The sequence below is a fragment of the Bombina bombina genome, chromosome 4 (genome assembly GCF_027579735.1).
Source record: "Bombina bombina isolate aBomBom1 chromosome 4, aBomBom1.pri, whole genome shotgun sequence".
Lineage (NCBI taxonomy): Eukaryota > Metazoa > Chordata > Amphibia > Anura > Bombinatoridae > Bombina > Bombina bombina.
In genome coordinates, this window is record NC_069502.1 from 908,326,177 (window position 1) to 908,346,133 (window position 19,957).

At 36.6% G+C, this 19,957-nt stretch overlaps 1 protein-coding gene across 5 annotated transcripts in view; it reads left to right on the forward strand.

The window, feature by feature from the left end:
- Positions 1-19,957, forward strand: part of UTRN (utrophin) — a 1,395,536-nt gene that overhangs the window by 258,699 nt on the left and 1,116,880 nt on the right. For all 5 annotated transcript variants that reach the window (XM_053711837.1, XM_053711835.1, XM_053711836.1 and 2 more), the window contains one exon: positions 3,346-3,509. In XM_053711837.1, the coding sequence (XP_053567812.1) occupies positions 3,346-3,509 (164 nt within the window). The remainder of the gene's footprint in view (positions 1-3,345; positions 3,510-19,957) is intronic.

A 19,957-nucleotide genomic window follows, 5' to 3' on the forward strand; every position in this document is an offset into this window, starting at 1 on the left:
GAGGATGCGTTGTAGTAAAGTGAAAGCACCAAAATTAGGAGGAGAATAAATTGTGTAGCTACTATCACAGGCAACTGCCGCCATTATATTCAAATGGAAGAAAAGTCAGAAAGTATAATAAAGATTTCTGATTAAAACTTTTCCTAAGACAACTATCCTTTGGGAGTAAGCTGCCCTTGACCAATATGGGTTGGACACTGTGGGCTTAAATTGGCTCGCATTAGGGTTTCCACCTCGGCCATGTTTTCTTTGACAGTTATCAGTTACACATGTTCCAGTATAAGCAGGAAGAAATATGAAAAGTGCTGTCCAGGGGCACTACTCTTGTGCTGTCCAGGCGTACAATGTCCCTGCACACCCTGCAGCATGTGTAACTCATAACTTTCCAGGAAAACATGGCTGAGGTAGCACACATTTAATATCAAGAAAAAAAGTGGCATGTCCATGGCTGCAATTACAAAGTACATTTAATTAAAAACCACACGTAAACAAAACATGCATTTTTTAAATTGTTGCCTGTTCTGCAGTCCTTCTAGGAACATTTAAAGGGACATTATACACTAGATTTTTCTTTGCATAAATGTTTTGTAGATGATCCATTTATATAGCCTATACAGTTTAAAAAAAATAAATAAATGTTTTAAATGTATAGTTTTGCTGATTTTTAAATAATATTGCGCTAATTTTCAGACACTTAACCAAGGTTTTAGGATAATACTGATGTATACCTACTCCAGCTTGCTCCTGTTGGTGTAAAGAGTCTTTTCATATGCTGACGAAGGGGGAGGGGGGTTGTGTCTGCTTTTTTGCTATAGAACCACTTTTAGCGGGTGTTTCAGCTAACCTTTTAAACATAGCTAAACTGGGAGCTTCTAAGTAAGTTTTTAAACAGTTTTTATGTTGGATTTTTAGATCAGTATCTGTGCATATTATTCTTTATAGTAGTGTCTATTACATGCATTTAAATGAAAATTGGTGTATACTGTCCCTTTAAGTAATTTGTTAAAGGGGTATAATATTGCAATAAGAAAATGGCCTTACACATTACAGTACTATTGCTTGCATTGTTGACCCTTGCCTGGACCCTTACTGGTTAGCCAATGGTGAATGGCATATGTGAGTAGTCACCAATCACTTGTCGTGTTCAGCTCTGGGTCAGAAGTGCATTGATGCTATGCGAAGGTTAAACACTGAGTTATATGCAAGTTATAGCATAATAAAAAAATGGTCTAACGCATCAGAGCATTTTTGTATTACACTTTTATTTCCCTTTAATAATAGCTTTATAACTAGGGCTGCAACTAACGATTATTTTCATAATCGATTAATCGGCCAATTATTTTTTCGATTAATCTACTAATCGGATAAAAAAAAAAAAAAAGAATCCATAATTGTTTCCTATATTTTAAATAGAATCCACATACTGAGTGTTACAAATATAAACTTCAGACTAAAACTTTATATTAACACAACTGTTTGTCCAATTTTTAAGCAGTAGAGCACAGTTTTATAATTAAGCAAAAAAAAACTGTTTGAAAAGAGGTAAATTCCACCTTGGCAAGGGGCCTCTCAATAAAGTAACCCTTGACTTCATTCTTACATAAAACATATGTCTATTGAATATCTATATCTATTGAATTATATGCAATGGTAAATATCCAGCTATAAGGTTAGGGAAAAATATCTAGTCTGCTTTAAAAATAACAGATATATACTTATAAAGGTTGAATCTGGTACATATTATCACAATTGATTAAAAATATTAAAAAACAATAAAAAACAAATCAAAAGCGCTAAGGACTATATATCAATAACAGGTCACATGTATCTATACATTACTTATAATCAGCAATAGCAAGCAATCCGCTAATAATTGTGCAAACAGATAATAGTACACATCAATTTAAATAACTCCCATCAATCTAGGGGCAAGGTGTAAATAACAAGCTCGGCACTATATCATGAAAAGTATAGTTCCAAATCACTGGATTTAATATAAACAATCCAAATGATGACTCCTATTATATCTGGGTTGCACATAAGCCAGGGGTAGTTGTAAACGTATACGGTCATGAAAAAGTGAAAAGTAGACGTCCTTTAGGCTAAGGGCATAACCATAAAGCACAATACCATGTGCAGGAGCTCAGTGGAGTGAAGCAGCTGGTGTTGTGCCCAGACCAACTAATTGCAAACCAACTAATCGATTATGAGATTCGTTGACAACTAATTTCATAATCGATTATTATCGATTATGACGATTAGTTGTTGCAGCTCTATTTATAACTATACACTTTTTTTTTTTTTTTGAGGCAGGGCCTATTAGCAGAAATAAAATCTCCTTACACATTTAAACAATATTTTAATCTAAAAGGGAAATAAGGGTGCTGTCATTATGAGTCATTGCATTGTTATGTAGCAGCACTGATGTAAACTAACAAGCCGCTGCAGACACTGTGACAGACATTTCCCCACCTCCCATGCTGCACTCATTAGGCCTGCTCACATGGCAAGCTGCTCAGTTTGTTGTTCTGTATAGGCAAACATTCTTTTATTCAGCAAATAAATAACATGATTTGTTATACAAACAACTAACCGCAGAGGAGATTAGTGAACCGCTGTGTAGTGACTAATCTACTCTCTGCACAGTGACTAATCGGATGTAGACCTCATCCCGGCATAGCCACAGATGTAAAAAATAGGTACAATTTTGATGATACTTTAAACTTTTTCATCTAAATAAAAAGAAACCAAGAATCGCCTTGTTAAATTATATTATAAATTCAGATTTTCCAACTAGGACAGTCACAGAACTGACATATTTCCCATTTTGGGTTAAACATTAGTTCAGCCGTTGTTATTGTGTTCTTTTTTTATTGTTGTTGTTTTTAACTTAAATGCTTTATCTGAATCATTAACATTTAAAACTTTAGAGTCAAGGATCCTTGAGAAATGAAATAGAAACCCTGACTTAGAGTTGATCAATCTGATGTAGGGAACCTAGAAAGGGGAGAGGATTTAGAGATGACCTTTACTCAGGCCTCCCTAACGGGCCTGATTTTCAGGATATCTGAACTATATCACACTTGAAATAGTCAGCAGATTAGTAAACATGGTTAATTTACCTGCTCTCATCCAAGGTAATCCAGAAAACCTGGACCTTTGGGGAGGCCTAAGGACAGACAGGTTTGAAAACCAGTGGTCTAGAGGTAACCTTGTGTGTTTTACTGTTAAGGCAACAATGAGATTATAATGAAGGTGAGATTAGGCCATTTGTATATAGTTTAACAATGATAATAAAGAGGAGAGTATGCTAAACATTATTGTGCTTTTGCTTTTATTTTGCAGATGTGGCCGTTCAACTTCCTGACAAAAAATCTATTCTCATGTATTTAACATCACTGTTTGAAGTACTTCCTCATCAAGTCACTTTGGAAGACATCAACGAGGTTGAAACACTTCCAAGGAGATACAAGGATGTGTGTGAGGAGATGGTTTTCAGTAAACAACAGGTAATTTATTTTTAGCTATTTTTAAATGACCTCAACTTCTGTAATTATTTTAGTGCATTTTACCTTGAGGCTGTTTTCATTTTGTCATACGCCATCCAAACAAGTTTGTACACTCTGTGTTTTCCATCCTGTTTGCTTCTATCCTTCTGGCTTTCCTTAGCAATGCTTTATATGTCAGCCATATTAGCGCTGTGGAATCGGTTGGCGCTCTACAAATACCTGATAATAATAATAATTGCTTCCTGAAACTACTGCTGGTCTTACATAGTGCTGGCTCCTTAACTGTCCAGAAATGTAATTTTCTGAGTCATATTCTATAGTACTTACATTGACTGTAGATTATAAGCTCTTCTGTACAGGACCCTTCTTGCCTTGTATTCATTTTTTATTTGATTTGTTTGGTGGAAACTATACTCATGCAGTGCATTGCTAGGGGCACAATGATCTAAAATAAGTCGGCATGGCGAGAAATTATACTGCAACCCTCGTATGGGCAGACCTCACGGAATTATCTAGGAAAAAGGGCTGGATGAGGAATTTCTGTCGAGTTGCAAACTTGGCTCCGTTGGAAGTATTGCCAGCCTAAATTAAGCAAGACAAAACTGAGATGTACAGGTGTAATATTCTTAGAAAATTTTGAAGCCACTCTACTGTCAGACTCATTTCACAACAGAAATATTGGGAATCGTTCGAAATTGTATTTTGCCGTGTTCTCCCCAGGACATTTTTAATAAGTGCGCCATCTGGCTGATTTTACTAAACACCCAGCTAAAATCTTAGCCAATAATATTAGCTGTTATTAAAATTATCATTAAAGAAATGTATGTTAATTCACCCCATCATGGAACTGTAGCACTGAGAGACCATTTTAGATCATATTGCCTGAGCGTAGAGCTTTATATCATTAGGCCCATAGACTATTTTAAAGGGACACAAAACCCAAATGTTTTCCTGATTCAGATAGAGTATGCAATTTTAAGCAACTTTCTAATTTACTCCTATTACAAATTTTTCTTCGTCCTCTTAGTATCTTTATTTGAAAAAGCAGGAATGTAAGCATTTTTTGTTCAGCACCTGGGTAGCGTCTGCTGATTGTGGTTAAATGTAGACATCAATCAGCAAATAAAGATACCAAGAGAACTAAGAAAAATTGATAATAGGAGTAAATTAGAAAGTAGCTTAAAATTGCGTGCTCTATCTGAATCATGAAAGAAAACATTTGGGTTTTGTGTCCCTTTAAATGGACAGTCAACACTAAAATTGTTATTGTTTAAAAACATAGATAATGCCTTTACTACCCATTCCCCAGCTTTGCACAACCAACATTGTTATATTAATATACTTTATAACATTTAAACCTCTATATTTCTGTCTGTTTCTAAGCCACTACAGACAGACTCTTAACACATGCTTTTTTATTTGCTTTTAACAACAGGAGACTGCTAGTTCATGTGGGCCATATACATAACATTGTGCTCACACCCTTGGTTTCTGCATAACATAGCTAAAATGCAAGTCAACAGATAATAAATAAAAAGTCATGTGATCAGGGGGCTGTCAAAAGAGGCTTAGAAACAAGGTAATTACAGAGGTTAAAAATATATTAATATAACCGTGTTGGCTGTGCAAAACTGGGGAAAGGGTAATAAAGGGATTATTATCTTTTAAACAATAAAACATTTGGAGTTGACTGTCCCTTTAAATGGACACTGAACCCAAATTTTTTCTTTCATGATTCAGATAGAGCATGCAATTTTAAGCAACTTTCTAACTTACTTCGATTATCAATTTTTCTTCATTCTCTTGCTATCTTTATTTGAAAAAGAAGGCATCTAAGCTAAGGAGCCAGAAAATGTTTGGTTCAGAACCATGGACAGCACTTGTTTATTGGTGCTGTCCAATCAGCAAGGACAACCCAGGTTGTTCACCAAAAATGGGCCGGCATTTACATGCTTGCTTTTCAAATAAACATACCAAGAGCTTGAGGAAAATTTTGATAATAGGAGTTAATTAGAAAGTTGCTTAAAATTGCATGCTCTATCTGAATCACGAAAGAAAAAAATTGGGTTCAGTGTCCCTTTAAGTAAGAGAAACTCAAAAGGGTACAAAAATGTTTTATTGACTATTTATAATATTGTGCACACATGTAAAACATAAAAGCAATGACCTGATTTACAAGTAAATTACATTCAGAGTTTTACAAGACAATTTTTTTTGGTATTTGGATTGGAAGTTATTAAGTCATTCCCTCATCCACTTCTTTAATAATAAATAAATATTTATAGCAGTATCTCAAGTGCTCTGGATGATACACTTGCATACATTGTTTTGCTAAATCTCATGACCGTCTGAGCCTTATTTCAGCTATTTTTTCCCCCCTCGTGATGTTGTAATCCTTTACATGCCGACTCCCCTGCTAACTTGATTATTACTGGAGTCTAATTTCTCAGAAACTACAATATTTTGTTGAACTACACTTATTTGTGTAGGACACTTGAAATATCTCTTAAAGGAAGGGGAGAATCTCACAAAAACTGTGTCAGGTTTAACTGAAATAAACAGTATGAAACTGCAATATAAAATGTTTACATATGTGAAGTAAAAAGTTTGCAATACATTTTATGTAATTTGCCATCTTTTAAATAAATAAATTTAAATAATAAAATAGTGATCCTTCCAATTCCAATGTGTTTCTTAAAAGTAATGGGCACAGCCATATTAAAACCTAGTTTTCGCTCTACTAATCTCTTTTGCTGAGGACAATTTGGGACAGGTCTAAAATAGGCACAAAAAAATATATCCAAAGATTGAACTTTGCAAACAATACCTGAGGGAAGACCCTTTTTTTTTAGTCATGTTATTAGTCTCATATTCCACACAGTCATTGCTTGCACAGTTCAGAGTTGGGACACTTTTATTGACTTTTATATCTGTTCCTAATTGTTCTCAGAAAAATTGAGAGATAAGGGGAAACCTTGGTTTCAATATGATGGCACTCATTATTTTATAAACTAAATTACTTTAGTTAAACTTTACACTGTTTTCCATATTTAAACAGCTAACATACAGTAGATAAAAAAATAAATTCTCAGTCTAATATTTGGTCTGAATACATCATTATATCTAGCATTTATTCATTGTTTCATATCCCTTTCATCAATCTAAAAAAACACAAACTTAAAGGGACAGTCTAGTATAAATTAAACTTTCATTATTCAGATAGGACTTTGAATTTTAATCAACTTTCCAATTTACTTTTATTATCAAATTTGCTTTTTTCTCTTGGTATTCTTAGTTTAAACTAAACATAGGTAGGCTCATATGCTAATTTCTAAGCCTTTGAGGGCTGCCTCTTATCACATGCTTTTTAAATCTCTTTTCAACACAAAGAGACAGAAAGTACACGTGGCCCATATAGATAACACTGTGTTCAGGCACAGGGGGTTATTTAAGATTTAGCACAAAACAATGCTAAATGCAAGACAATAGATAATAAACAGTCACAGTCATGTGATCAGGGGGCTGGAAGAAGGTTCCTAGATACAAGGTAATCACAGAGGTAAAAAGTATATTAATATAACTGTGTTGGTTATGCAAAACTGGGGAATGGGTAATAAATGGATTATCTATCTTTTAAAACAATAACAATTCTATGGTAGACTGTCCCTTTAAAGGACCTTTAAATACAGTGCAATTGCATTACGAACAAATACATAATACAAAAACAATGCAATAGCACTCAATTTTACGTATACTCTGTGAACTCTTGCGCATGCAGAATTGTTCACAACTGCATGATCCATCTGAATCATAAAAGCTTAATTTGTACTTTATTGACCCTTTAACTTAAAAATGTTGTGTTATTACCTCAAACTACAAACAATGATTATTGTGTTGCTGTCTTACTTCTTTGTGATTGTAATCCATTGTTCCACAAGACATATTACAAATAAAACCCATTTTATTTAAAGGGGCATTCTGGTCAAAATTGAAATGCGCATAGATGAAATACAACTTTGAATAGAAACATATATGCAATATACATGCACATGCATGTGATACATAGCTAGACCTCAGTGCACCAGCATTTTAAATACTGCAGCTGCTCAGAGCACCTGTGGGGCTTGTATCATGTCAGCAATTAACTGAGTCATTACCAGATGGTACAAGCACCTCTCTGAGCAAGTGCTGTGTTTGAAACGCTAATGCATGGTGCATACTTAAATACACTTTTGAAACAGGTATAGCTTTTATTATAAGCATTTTTGCTAATACATGTAAATTACAAAAAAAGTTTCTATTCAAAACTGAAATGCATCCATGGGGATTCCAATTTTGGCTGGAATATCCCTTTAAGATTTAACAATAACTAATTTACTTATACCGATTATAATTTATTTAAAAAAATAGTTATGAAGTAAAAACCAACAGACCTGAATTGCTGTATATAGGTTTTGCTTTTTACATAGATTAAACATTTCAATGGTTATCTCTGCTGAGCACTGTTTCTTTTTCTTAAAGGGACAATATACACTCATTTCTTTCATGTAATCAGCAAGAGTCCATGAGCTAGTGACGTATGGGATATACATTCCTACCAGGAGGGGCAAAGTTTCCCAAACCTTAAAATGCCTATAAATACACCCTTCACCACACCCACAATTCAGTTTTACAAACTTTGCCTCCCATGGAGGTGGTGAAGTAAGTTTGTGCTAGATTCTACGTTGATATGCGCTTCGCAGCAGGCTGGAGCCTGGTTTTCCTCTCAGAGTGCAGTGAATGTCAGAGGGATGTGAAGAAGAGTATTGCCTATTTGAATTCAATGGTCTCCTTCTACGGGATCTATTTCATAGGTTCTCTGTTATCGGTCGTAGAGATTTCTTCTCCTACCTCCCTTTTCAGATCGACGATATACTCTTATATACCATTACCTCTACTGATTCTCGTTTCAGAACTGGTTTGGCTGTCTACTATATGTAGATGAGTGTCTTGGTGTAAGTAATCTTATTTCTATTTATGACACTCAAAGCTATGGTTGGGCACTTTATATGTAAAGTTCTAAATATATGTGTTTAAACTTATATTTGCCATGATTCAGGATAATCAGTATTCCTTCTTTCAGACAGTCAGTTTCATTATTTGGAATAATGCATATGAAATATTTTTTTCTTACCGTAAGAATTTTTTTCAATTGACTTTTTTTCCCTGTGGGCTGTTAGGCTCGCGGGGGCTGAAAATGCTTCAATTTATTGCGTCATTTTTGGCGCAAACTTTTTTGGCGCAAAAATTTTGTCATTTCCGGCGCCTTAATTGACGACCGGAAGTTTGCGTATGGTTGCGTCATATTTGACGTTCAGATGTTTTTTTGCGCCAAAATTGTGGGCGTCGTTTTTTCGGCGTCACAGGATGTGGCATCATTCTTGGCGCCAAAAAATATGGGCGTTGTACTTGGCGCCAATAATGTGGGCGTCATTTTTGGCGCCAAAAAATGTGGGCGTCATTCTTGTCTCCACCTTTTTTTCACATTATTTCAGTCTCATTTTTAATTGCTTCTGGTTGCTAGAGGCTTGTTCATTTGGCATTTTTTCCCATTCCTGAAACTGTCATTTAAGGAATTTGATAATTTTGCTTTATATGTTGTTTTTTCTATTACATATTGCAAGATGTCTCAACATGACCCTGGATCAGAATCTACTTCTGGAAAGACGCTGCCTGATGCTGGTTCTACCAAAGTTAAGTGCATCTGTTGTAAACTTTTGGTAACTGTTCCTCCAGCTGTTGTTTGTGATAACTGTCATGATAAACTTTCTAATGCAGATTGTATTTCCATTAGTAATAATCCATTACCTGTTGTGGTTCCTTCAACATCTAATGTTCAGGATGTCCCTGTTAATGTAAAATAATTTGTTTCTAAATCTATTAGGAAGGCTCTGTCTGTTATTCCTCCTTCCAGTAAGCGTAAAAGGTCTTTTAAAACTTTTCATATTTCAGATGAATTTTTAAGTGACCGTCATCATTCTGACTTATCTGTTTCTGATGAGGATCTATCTGGCTCAGAAGATTCTGCCTCAGATATTGACACTGATAAATCTTCATATTTATTTAAGATGGAGTTTATTCGTTCTTTACTTAAAGAAGTGTTAGTTGCTTTAGATATGGAGGAGTCTAGTCCTCTTGATACTAAATCTACTAAGCGTTTAAATTCGGTTTTCAAACCTCATGTAGTTATTCCTGAAGTTTTTCCAGTTCCTGATGCTATTTCAGAAGTAATTTCTAGGGAATGGAATAGTTTGGGTACTTCATTTACTCCTTCTCCAAGGTTTAAGAAATTGTACCCTGTGCCATCTGATAGATTATAATTTTGGGACAAAATCCCTAAAGTTGATGGGGCTATTTCTACTCTTGCTAAACGTACTACTATTCCTACAGCGGATAGTACTTCCTTTAAGGATCCTTTAGATAGGAAGCTTGAATCCTTTCTAAGGAGAGCTTATTTATGTTCAGGTAATCTTCTTAGACCTGCTATTTCTTTGGCTGATGTTGCTGCAGCTTCCACTTTCTGGTTGGAGGCTTTAGCGCAACAAGTGTCAGACCATAATGCTTATAGCATTGTTAAACTTCTTCAACATGCTAATAACTTTATTTGTGATGCCATTTTTGATATCATTAGAATTGATGTCAGATATATGTCTTTAGCTATTTTAGCTAGAAGAGCTTTATGGCTTAAATCTTGGAATGCAGATATGACTTCTAAGTCAACTTTGCTTTCTCTTTCTTTCCAAGGTAATAAATTATTTGGTTCACAGTTGGATTCTATTATTTCAACTGTTACTGGGGGGGAAGGGAACCTTTTTGCCTCAAGACAAAAAATCTAAAGGTAAATACAGGGCTGCTAATCGTTTTCGTTCCTTTCGTCAGAATAAAGAACAGAAGCCTGACCCTTCCCCTAAAGGAACGGTTTCCGTTTGGAAACCTTCTCCAGTCTGGAATAAATCCAAGCCTTTTAGAAAGTCAAAACCAGCTCCTAAATCTGCATGAAGGTGTGGCCCTCATTCCAGCGCAGCTGGTAGGGGGCAGTTTACGATTTTTCAAAGATGTTTGGATCAATTCGATTCACAGTCTTTGGATTCAGAACATTGTTTCTCAAGGATACAGAATAGGTTTCAAGATAAGACCTCCTGTGAGAAGATTTTTTCTGTCTCGCATTCCAGTGAACCCAGTAAAGGCTCAGGCATTTCTGAAATGTGTTTCAGATCTAGAGTTGGCTGGGGTAATTGTACCAGTTCCATTTCTGGAACAGGGTCTGGGGTTTTACTCAAATCTATTCATTGTACCAAAGAAGGAGAATTCCTTCAGACCAGTTCTGGATCTAAAAATATTGAATCGTTATGTAAGAATACCAACATTCAAAATGGTGACTATAAGGACTATTCTGCCTTTTGTTCAGCAAGGGCATTATATGTCCACAATAGATTTACAGGATGCATATCTTCATATTCCTATTCATCCAGATCACTTTCAGTTTCTGAGATTCTCTTTTCTAGACAAGCATTACCAGTTTGTTGCCCTTCCGTTTGGCCTAGCAACAGCTCCAAGGATCTTTTCAAAGGTTCTCGGTGCCCTTCTCTCTGTAATCAGAGAACAGGTTATTGCGGTATTTCCTTATTTGGACGATATCTTGGTACTTGCTCAGTCTTTACATTCTGCAGAATCTCATACGAATCAACTTGTGTTGTTTCTTCAAAAACATGGTTGGAGGATCAATTTACCAAAGAGTTCCTTGATTCCTCAGACAAAGGTAACCTTTTTGGGCTTTCAAATAGATTCAGTGTCCATGACTTTGTCTCTAACAGAAAAGAGACGTCTGAAGTTGGTTTCAGCTTGTCGAAACCTTCAGTCTCAGTCATTCCCTTCGGTAGCTTTTTGCATGGAAATTCTAGGTCTCATGACTGCTGCATCGGACGCGATCCCCTTTGCTCGTTTTCACATGAGACATCTTCAGCTTTGTATGCTGAACCAGTGGTGCAGGGATTATACAAGGATTTCACAAATAATATCCTTAAATCCCAATGTTCGGTCTTCTCTGACTTGGTGGTTGGATCACCATCGTTTAATTCAAGGGGCCTCTTTTGTTCGCCCAACCTGGACTGTGATCTCAACAGATGCGAGTCTTTCAGGTTGGGGAGCTGTATGGGGATCTCTGACAGCGCAGGGGGTTTGGGAATCTCAGGAGGCGAGATTACCAATCAACATTTTGGAACTCCGTGCGATTTTCAGAGCTCTTCAGTTCTGGCCTCTTCTGAAGAGAGAATCGTTTATTTGTTTTCAGACGGACAATGTCACAACCGTGGCGTATGTCAATCATCAAGGTGGGACTCACAGTCCTCAAGCTATGAAAGAAGTATCTCGGATACTTGTTTGGGCGGAATCCAGCTCCTGTCTAATTTCTGCGGTTCACATCCCAGGTGTAGACAATTGGGAAGCGGATTATCTCAGTCGCCAGACGTTACATCCGGGCGAATGGTCTCTTCACCCAGAGGTATTTCTTCAGATTGTTCAAATCTGGGGACTTCCAGAAATAGATCTGATGGCCTCTCATCTAAACAAGAAACTTCCCAGGTATCTGTCCAGATCCAGGGATCCTCAGGCGGAAGCAGTGGACGCGTTGTCGCTTCCTTGGAATTATCATCCTGCCTATGTCTTTCCGCCTCTAGTTCTTCTTCCAAGAGTGATTTCCAAAATTCTAATGGAACGTTTGTTTGTACTGCTGGTGGCTCCAGCATGGCCTCACAGGTTTTGGTATGCGGATCTCATTCGGATGGCAAGTTGCCAACCTTGGACACTTCCGTTAAGACCAGACCTTCTATCTCAAGGCCCATTTTTCCATCAGGATCTCAAATCATTAAATTTGAAGGTATGGAAATTGAACGCTTGATTCTTAGTCATAGAGGTTTCTCTGACTCAGTGATTAATACTATGTTACAGGCTCGTAAATCTGTGTCTAGAAAGATTTATTATCGAGTGTGGAAGAGTTATATTTCTTGGTGTTCTTCTCATAAGTTCTCCTGGTATTCTTTTAGAATTCCTAGAATTTTACAGTTTCTTCAGGATGGTTTGGATAAAGGTTTATCTGCAAGTTCCTTGAAAGGACAAATTTCTGCTCTTTCTGTTCTTTTTCACAGAAAAATTGCTAATCTTCCTGATATTCATTGTTTTGTTCAGGCTTTGGTTCGTATCAAGCCTGTCATTAAGTCAATCTCTCCTTCTTGGAGTCTTAATTTGGTTCTGAGGGCTTTACAGGCTCCTCCGTTTGAACCTATGCATTCTCTGGATATTAAATTACTTTCTTGGAAAGTTTTGTTCCTTTTGGCCATCTCTTCTGCTAGAAGAGTTTCTGAGTTATTTGCTCTTTCTTGTGAATCTCCTTTTCTGATTTTTCATCAGGATAAGGCGGTGTTGCGGACTGCATTTCAATTTTTACCTAAGGTTGTGAATTCTAACAACATTAGTAGAGAGATTGTTGTCCCTTCATTGTGTCCTAATCCTAAGAATTCAAAGGAGAGATCTTTACATTCTTTGGATGTAGTAAGAGCTTTGAAATATTATGTTGAAGCTACTAAAAAAAGACTTCTAGTCTATTTGTTATCTTTTCTGGTTCCAGGAAAGGTCAGAAAGCTTCTGCCATTTCTTTGGCGTCTTGGTTAAAGTCTTTGATTCATCATACTTATGTGGAGTCGGGTAAGTCCCCGCCTCAAAGGATTACGGCTCATTCTACTAGGTCAGTTTCTACTTCATGGGCTTTTAGGAATGAAGCTTCTGTTGATCAGATTTGCAAAGCAGCAACTTGGTCTTCTTTGCATACTTTTACTAAATTCTACCATTTTGATGTTTTCTCTTCTTCTGAAGCAGTTTTTGGTAGAAAAGTACTTCAGGCAGCTGTTTCAGTTTGATTCTTCTGCTTATGATTTCAGTTTTTTTCATTATTAAGATTAAAACTTTTGATTTGGGTTGTGGATTATTTTTTCAGCGGAATTTGCTGTCTTTATTTTATCCCTCCCTCTCTAGTGACTCTTGCGTGGAAGTTCCACATCTTGGGTATCTGCTATCCCATACGTCACTAGCTCATGGACTCTTGCTAATTACATGAAAGAAAACATAATTTATGTAAGAACTTACCTGATAAATTCATTTCTTTCATATTAGCAAGAGTCCATGAGGCCCACCCTTTTTGTGGTGGTTATGATTTTTTTGTATAAAGCACAATTATTCCAATTCCTTATTTTTTATGCTTTCGCTCCTTTCTTATCACCCCACTTCTTGGCTATTCGTTAAACTGAATTGTGGGTGTGGTGAGGGGTGTATTTATAGGCATTTTGAGGTTTGGGAAACTTTGCCCCTCCTGGTAGGAATGTATATCCCATACGTCACTAGCTCATGGACTTTTGCTAATATGAAAGAAATTAATTTATCAGGTAAGTTCTTACATAAATTATGTTTTTCATATAACTGCATGTAATAGACACTACTATAAAGAATAATATGCACAGATACTGATATAAAAATCCAGTATAAAACTGTTTAAAAACTTACTTAGAAGCTCCCAGTTTAGCTCTGTTGAAAAGGTTAGTTGGAACACCCATTGAAAGTGGTTGTATACCAAAAAGAGAAGACACTCCCCCCCTCCCCCTTCCTCTGCATATGAAAAGACTTTATACACGAACAGGAGCAAGCTGTAGTAGGTAGACATCAGTATACTTCTAAAACTTTGGACTTGGTTAGGAGTCTGAAAATCGGCGCAATGTTATTTAAAAATGAGCTAAACTATACTTTTTTTTTTTTTTTTTTTTTTTAAGTGAAGGTCAATTTTGACGAATAAGTGCCCGGTATTTAATAATCCTATTAAAAACAAGGGCACTTTAATTCATCAAAATTGACATTTCAAGCGTTTTCTTCAAAAACTTACCTTTTAATCCTGAAAGCTGCTTCATCGATTCCCCTGGCCGTCGGAAGCCTCTGCTTTCGTCAGAAATTACTAATCCGGCTTCCTCCAATCACAGAGTTTCCCCCGGGGGGATCATGGCCTGAGGGAATGCCGTGATTGGATGAAGCCGGATTCGTCATTTTGGACCCACAAAGAGGACTTGCGACGGGCTGCTGCGGCTCTCAGGATTAAAAGGTAAGTTTTTTAAGAAAACGCTTGAAATGTCAATTTTTATGAATTATAGTGCCCTTGTTTTTAATAGGATTATTAAAAACCGGGCACTAATTCGTAAAATTAACCTTCACTTTAAAAACCTGTATAGGCTATATAAATGGATCATCTACAAAACATTTATGCAAAGAAAAATCTAGTGTATAATGTCCCTTTAAATTCTAGAATGCTTAATGTACCCAAATTAACTGATGTGAACACAGTTTCAAAGATCAAAATATTTGAATCCTGGAGACAAAGCTGTTTATCTTTTGTGTTTATTTGTAAAACAAAAAAAAAGAAAACTGTTTTCGGCTGAACAGCACATTTTCTGAGAGCTGTTCACACATCATTTGGGGTGTAATTGGTGTACATTCTCTTCCCAGGAATTCAACTAATTCCCAGTTCGGAAAACTGGCCCTTAATGAAGAGGTTTACTTTGAACTTTGACCCCTGTTGACCTTTTTAGAAAAGCAATGTCACATTGTAGACATGGTCTTGTAGAGCTGTCAAATTGATTTTTAAAGGACATGAATAAAGAAGTTGGATGTTATTTTTTTGCATTGCATTTTTTTTATTTATTTTCGGCTACATTAAACTGATAAGAAAGTCAAAATTAAACTTGCATGATTCAGATGGAGCATGTCATTTTAAGACACTTCAAATTAATTTTTATTTTCAAATGTTCTTCATTCTCTCTGTATCATGTTAAAAAGAATACACACATCCTACACTAGTGAGAGCTAGTTGCTGATTGGGGCCTACACACATTTGTCTCTGGTGATTGGCTAACTAAATATGTTCATTTAGCTGCCAGTAGTGAAATGCTGTTCCATTAGCAAAGGATAACAAGAGAATAAAGCAAATTTGATAATAGAAGTAAATTGAAAAGTTGTTTAAAATGTATGGTCTATCCAAATCACGAAATACACATTTTGGGTTTCCTGTCCCTTTAATCTCAGTTACCATATGTGCTACTTTGTTTTAGAATTATACCTCTAGTATAGATGACTTTACATATACCAGAATGTTTCATATAAATTGAACAATCAGTCAACTTAAAGGGACATGAAACCCAAATTATTTCTCTCATGATTCAGATAGAAAATACAATTTTAAACAACTTTCTAATTTACTTCTATTATCTAATTTGTTTCATTTTCTTCGTATAATTTGTTGAAGAAGCAGCAATGCACTAATGGTTTCTAACTGAACTCATGGGTGAGCCAATCACGATCAATATATATATTCAGCTAGAACCTAGGTTCTCTGCTGCTCCTCAGCTTGCCTAGATAAAACTTTCAGCAAAGGATAACAAGAGAAGGAAGCAAATTAAATAATAGAAGTAAATTGGAAAGTTGTTTAAAATTGTATTCTCAAACGTAATCATGAAAGAAACATTTTGGGTTTCATGTCCCTTTAAGGGTTATTACCTGGAATTTAAATTTTGTTTCAGTGAAGGCTGTGCTGGGAGGTATAACATTATGAATTATATTTTATTACCAAATTGCCTCCAATGAATAGATTACCTGGATATTAATGCTTTTATGCTTTTTTTATTTGTGAGAGAACTATGTGTGAGTTGTTTTGTTTTCTGAAAGGGATATTCATTTTTGTTTCAAAATGTTGCTTTGTCCCAGGATTGCAAGTGCTACAAACTTCCTAAACCAACAACCAGCGTTTGTAGGTTCTAGAATTTGTATGCAGAAAGCGTGGCACAAGCACAACAAATTTAAAATTAAACTTTTGTTATCAAAGTGTAAACAATTTTTTATTTATGCTGAATTTCTGAGGCACCAGCTCCTACTGAACATGTGCAAGAGTTCACAGTATATACATGTATGCATTTTTTGATTGGGTGATGGCTGTCACATGATGAAGAGGGAAGGCTAAAAATAATCTATTCATTTGATATTGCATTGTCTTTTTATTATGTATTTGTTGTTTATACAATTATACAGTATTTAAGTGTCCTTTAATGTCCTTTTAAAATACTTTCTTTCATGTAATTGGCAAGAGTCCATGAGCTAGTGACGTATGGGATATACCATCCTACCAGGAGAGGCAAAGTTTCCCAAACCTCAAAATGCCTATAAATACACCCCTCACCACACCCACAATTCAGTTTTACAAACTTTGCCTCCTATGGAGGTGGTGAAGTAAGTTTGTGCTAAGATTTCTACGTTGATATGCGCTTCTCAGCATTTTTTTGAAGCCCGATTCCTCTCAGAGTACAGTGAATGTCAGGGGGGTGTGAAGGGAGTATCACCTTTTGAATGCGATGGTTTTCCTCACGGGAGATCTATTTCATAGGTTCTGTTATCGGTCGTAGAGATTCATCTCCTACCTCCCTTTTCAGATCGACAATATACTCTTATATACCATTACCTCTACTGATAACTGTTTCAGTACTGGTTTGGCTATCTGCTATATGTGGATGGGTGTCTTTCGGTAAGTATGTTTTTATTACTTAACCCCTTAAGGACAAGGCCATTTTTAAATTTCTTTCCCTTAAGGACCAGGGCTATTTTTACATTTCTGCGGTGTTTGTGTTTAGCTGTAATTTTCCTCTTACTCATTTACTGTACCCACACATATTATATACCGTTTTTCTCGCCACTAAATGGACTTTCTAAAGATACCATTATTTTCATCATATCTTATAATTTACTATTAAAAATATTATAAAATATGAGGAAAAAAATTGAAAAAAAACACACTTTTTCTAACTTTGACCCCCAAAATCTGTTACACATCTACAACCACCAAAAAACAACCATGCTAAATAGTTTCTAAATTTTGTCCTGAGTTTAGAAATACCCAATGTTAACATGTTCTTTGCTTTTTTTGCAAGTTATAGGGCAATAAATACAAGTAGCACTTTGCTATTTCAAAACCACTTTTTTTCCAAATGAGCGCTAGTTACATTGGAACCCTGATATCTGTCAGGAATACCTAAATATCCCTTGACGTGTATATATTTTTTTTTAGAAGACATTCCAAAGTATTGATCTAGGCCCATTTTAGTATATTTCATGCAACCATTTCACCGCCAAATGCGATCAAATAAATTTTTTTTTCACTTTTTCACAAATTTTTTCACAAACTTTAGGTTTCTCACAGAAATTATTTACAAACAACTTGTGCAATTATGGCATAAATAGTTGTAAATGCTTCTCTGGGATCCCCTTTGTTCAGAAATAGCAGACTTATATGGCTTTGGCGTTGTTTTTTGGTAATTAGAAGGCTGCTAAATGCCACTGCGCACCACACTTGTTTTATGCCCAGCAGTGAAGGGGTTAATTAGGGAGCTTGTAGAGTTAATTTTAGCTTTAGTGTAGTGTAGTAGACAACTCAAAGTATTGATCTAGGCCCATTTTGGTATATTTAATGCCACCATTTCAAATTTTAAAAAAACGTAATTTTTTTCGCAATTTTAGGTTTCTCACTGAAATTATTTACAAACCGCTTGTGCAATTATGGCACAAATGGTTGTAAATGCTTCTCTGGGATCCCCTTTGTTCAGAAATAGCAGACATATATGGCTTTGGCAATGTTTTTTGGTAATTAGAAGGCTGCTAAATGCCGCTGCACATCACACGTGTATTATGTCTAGCAGTGAAGGGGTTAATTACGGAACTTGCAGGGTTAATTTTAGCTTTAGTGCAGAGATCAGCCTCCCACCTAACACATCAGACCCCCTGATCACTCCCAAACAGCTCTCTTCCCTCCCCCACCCCACAATTGTCCCCGCCATCTTAAGTACTGGCAGAAAGTCTGCCAGTACTAAAATAAAAGGTATCTTTTATTTTATTTTTTATTTTTGTAGCATATTTACATATGCTGCTGTGTAGGATCCCCCTTAGCCCCAAACCTCCCTGATCCCCCCCCCAAACAGCTCTCTAACCCTCCCCCTCTACATTATTGGGAGCCATCTTGGGTACTGGCAGCTGTCTGCCAGTACCCAGTTTACAAAAAAATATATTTTTTTTTATTCCCCCCCCCCCCCCCACTTTTCTGTAGTGTAGCTTCCCCCCCCAAGACTAAACCCCCACCCCCTCCCAGATCACTTCGATTATTTAGGTTAAATGTTGTATACCCCCCTCTCTCCCTCTAAATTTAAACAAACTCTGTTCCATAGTGTAATGGTTCCCACCCGTGCACACGCATGCGTCCGTGCGCGCCCCCCAGCGATCCCGCCCATGATCCCGCCCACCTCTGCACTACGTAATCCACCGATGGCCGCCCACCCGCCTCCCACGTTGGCTCCCGGCCATCGATGTCCGGTGCAGAGAGGGCCACAGAGTGGCTCTCTCTGCATCGGATGGGGTAAAATGTTATTGCAGTGATGCCTCGATATCGAGGCATCCCTGCAATAACCGGAAAGCGGCTGGAAGCGATCAGGATCGCTTCCAGCCGCTTTCAACCCCAACGTCGTACAGGGTACGTCGCTGGTCTTTAAAGACCAGTTTGTGCAAGACGTACCCTGTACGACGTATGTCGTTAAGGGGTTAAGACACTCTCAGCTATGGTTTGGCACTTTGTTAATGTGAAGTTCTAAATATATGTATTATACTTATATTTGCTTCAGTATATTTCCTTTTGCAGACTATCAGTTTCAAAATTGGGAAAAATGTATTTAGGAAGTTATTTTTTCTTACCTGGGTTATAGTCTTTTCTTCAAAATTGACTGTTTTCTTTCATTTTCGCAGGCAAAATTAGGCTTGCGATGCCGCAAAATGCTATTGTTTATTGTGTCATTCTTGGCGCGAGATCTTTTTGGGCGCGAAGCTACGTTGTTGACGCAAGTTCACGATTTCCCGCGTCTAAGTTGACGCCAGGTTCCTTGCACAAGGTTGCGTCTGCCATGATGCGAGTTGCGTCATTTCTGGATGTTAGCACCAAAAAATTTAATTTTGCATTGTGCGTCATACTTGGCGCCAAATAATTTAATTATTTAAACACCACTTCCTATATGCCTCTTGCCTTTCTCTATGCTCAGAGGGCTATGCTGTTTGCTTTTTTTTCCCATTCCTGAAATTGCCATATAAGGAAATTGATAATTTTGCTTTATATGTTGTTTTTTCTCTTACATTTGCAAGATGTCTCAATCTGATCCTGTCTCAGAAACCACTGTTGGATTCCTGCTGCCTGATAACAGTTCTACCAAAGATAAGTGTATCTATTGTAAATTAGTAGAGATTATATCTCCAGCGGTAGTATGTAACAGTTGTCATGATAAACTTTTACATGCAGA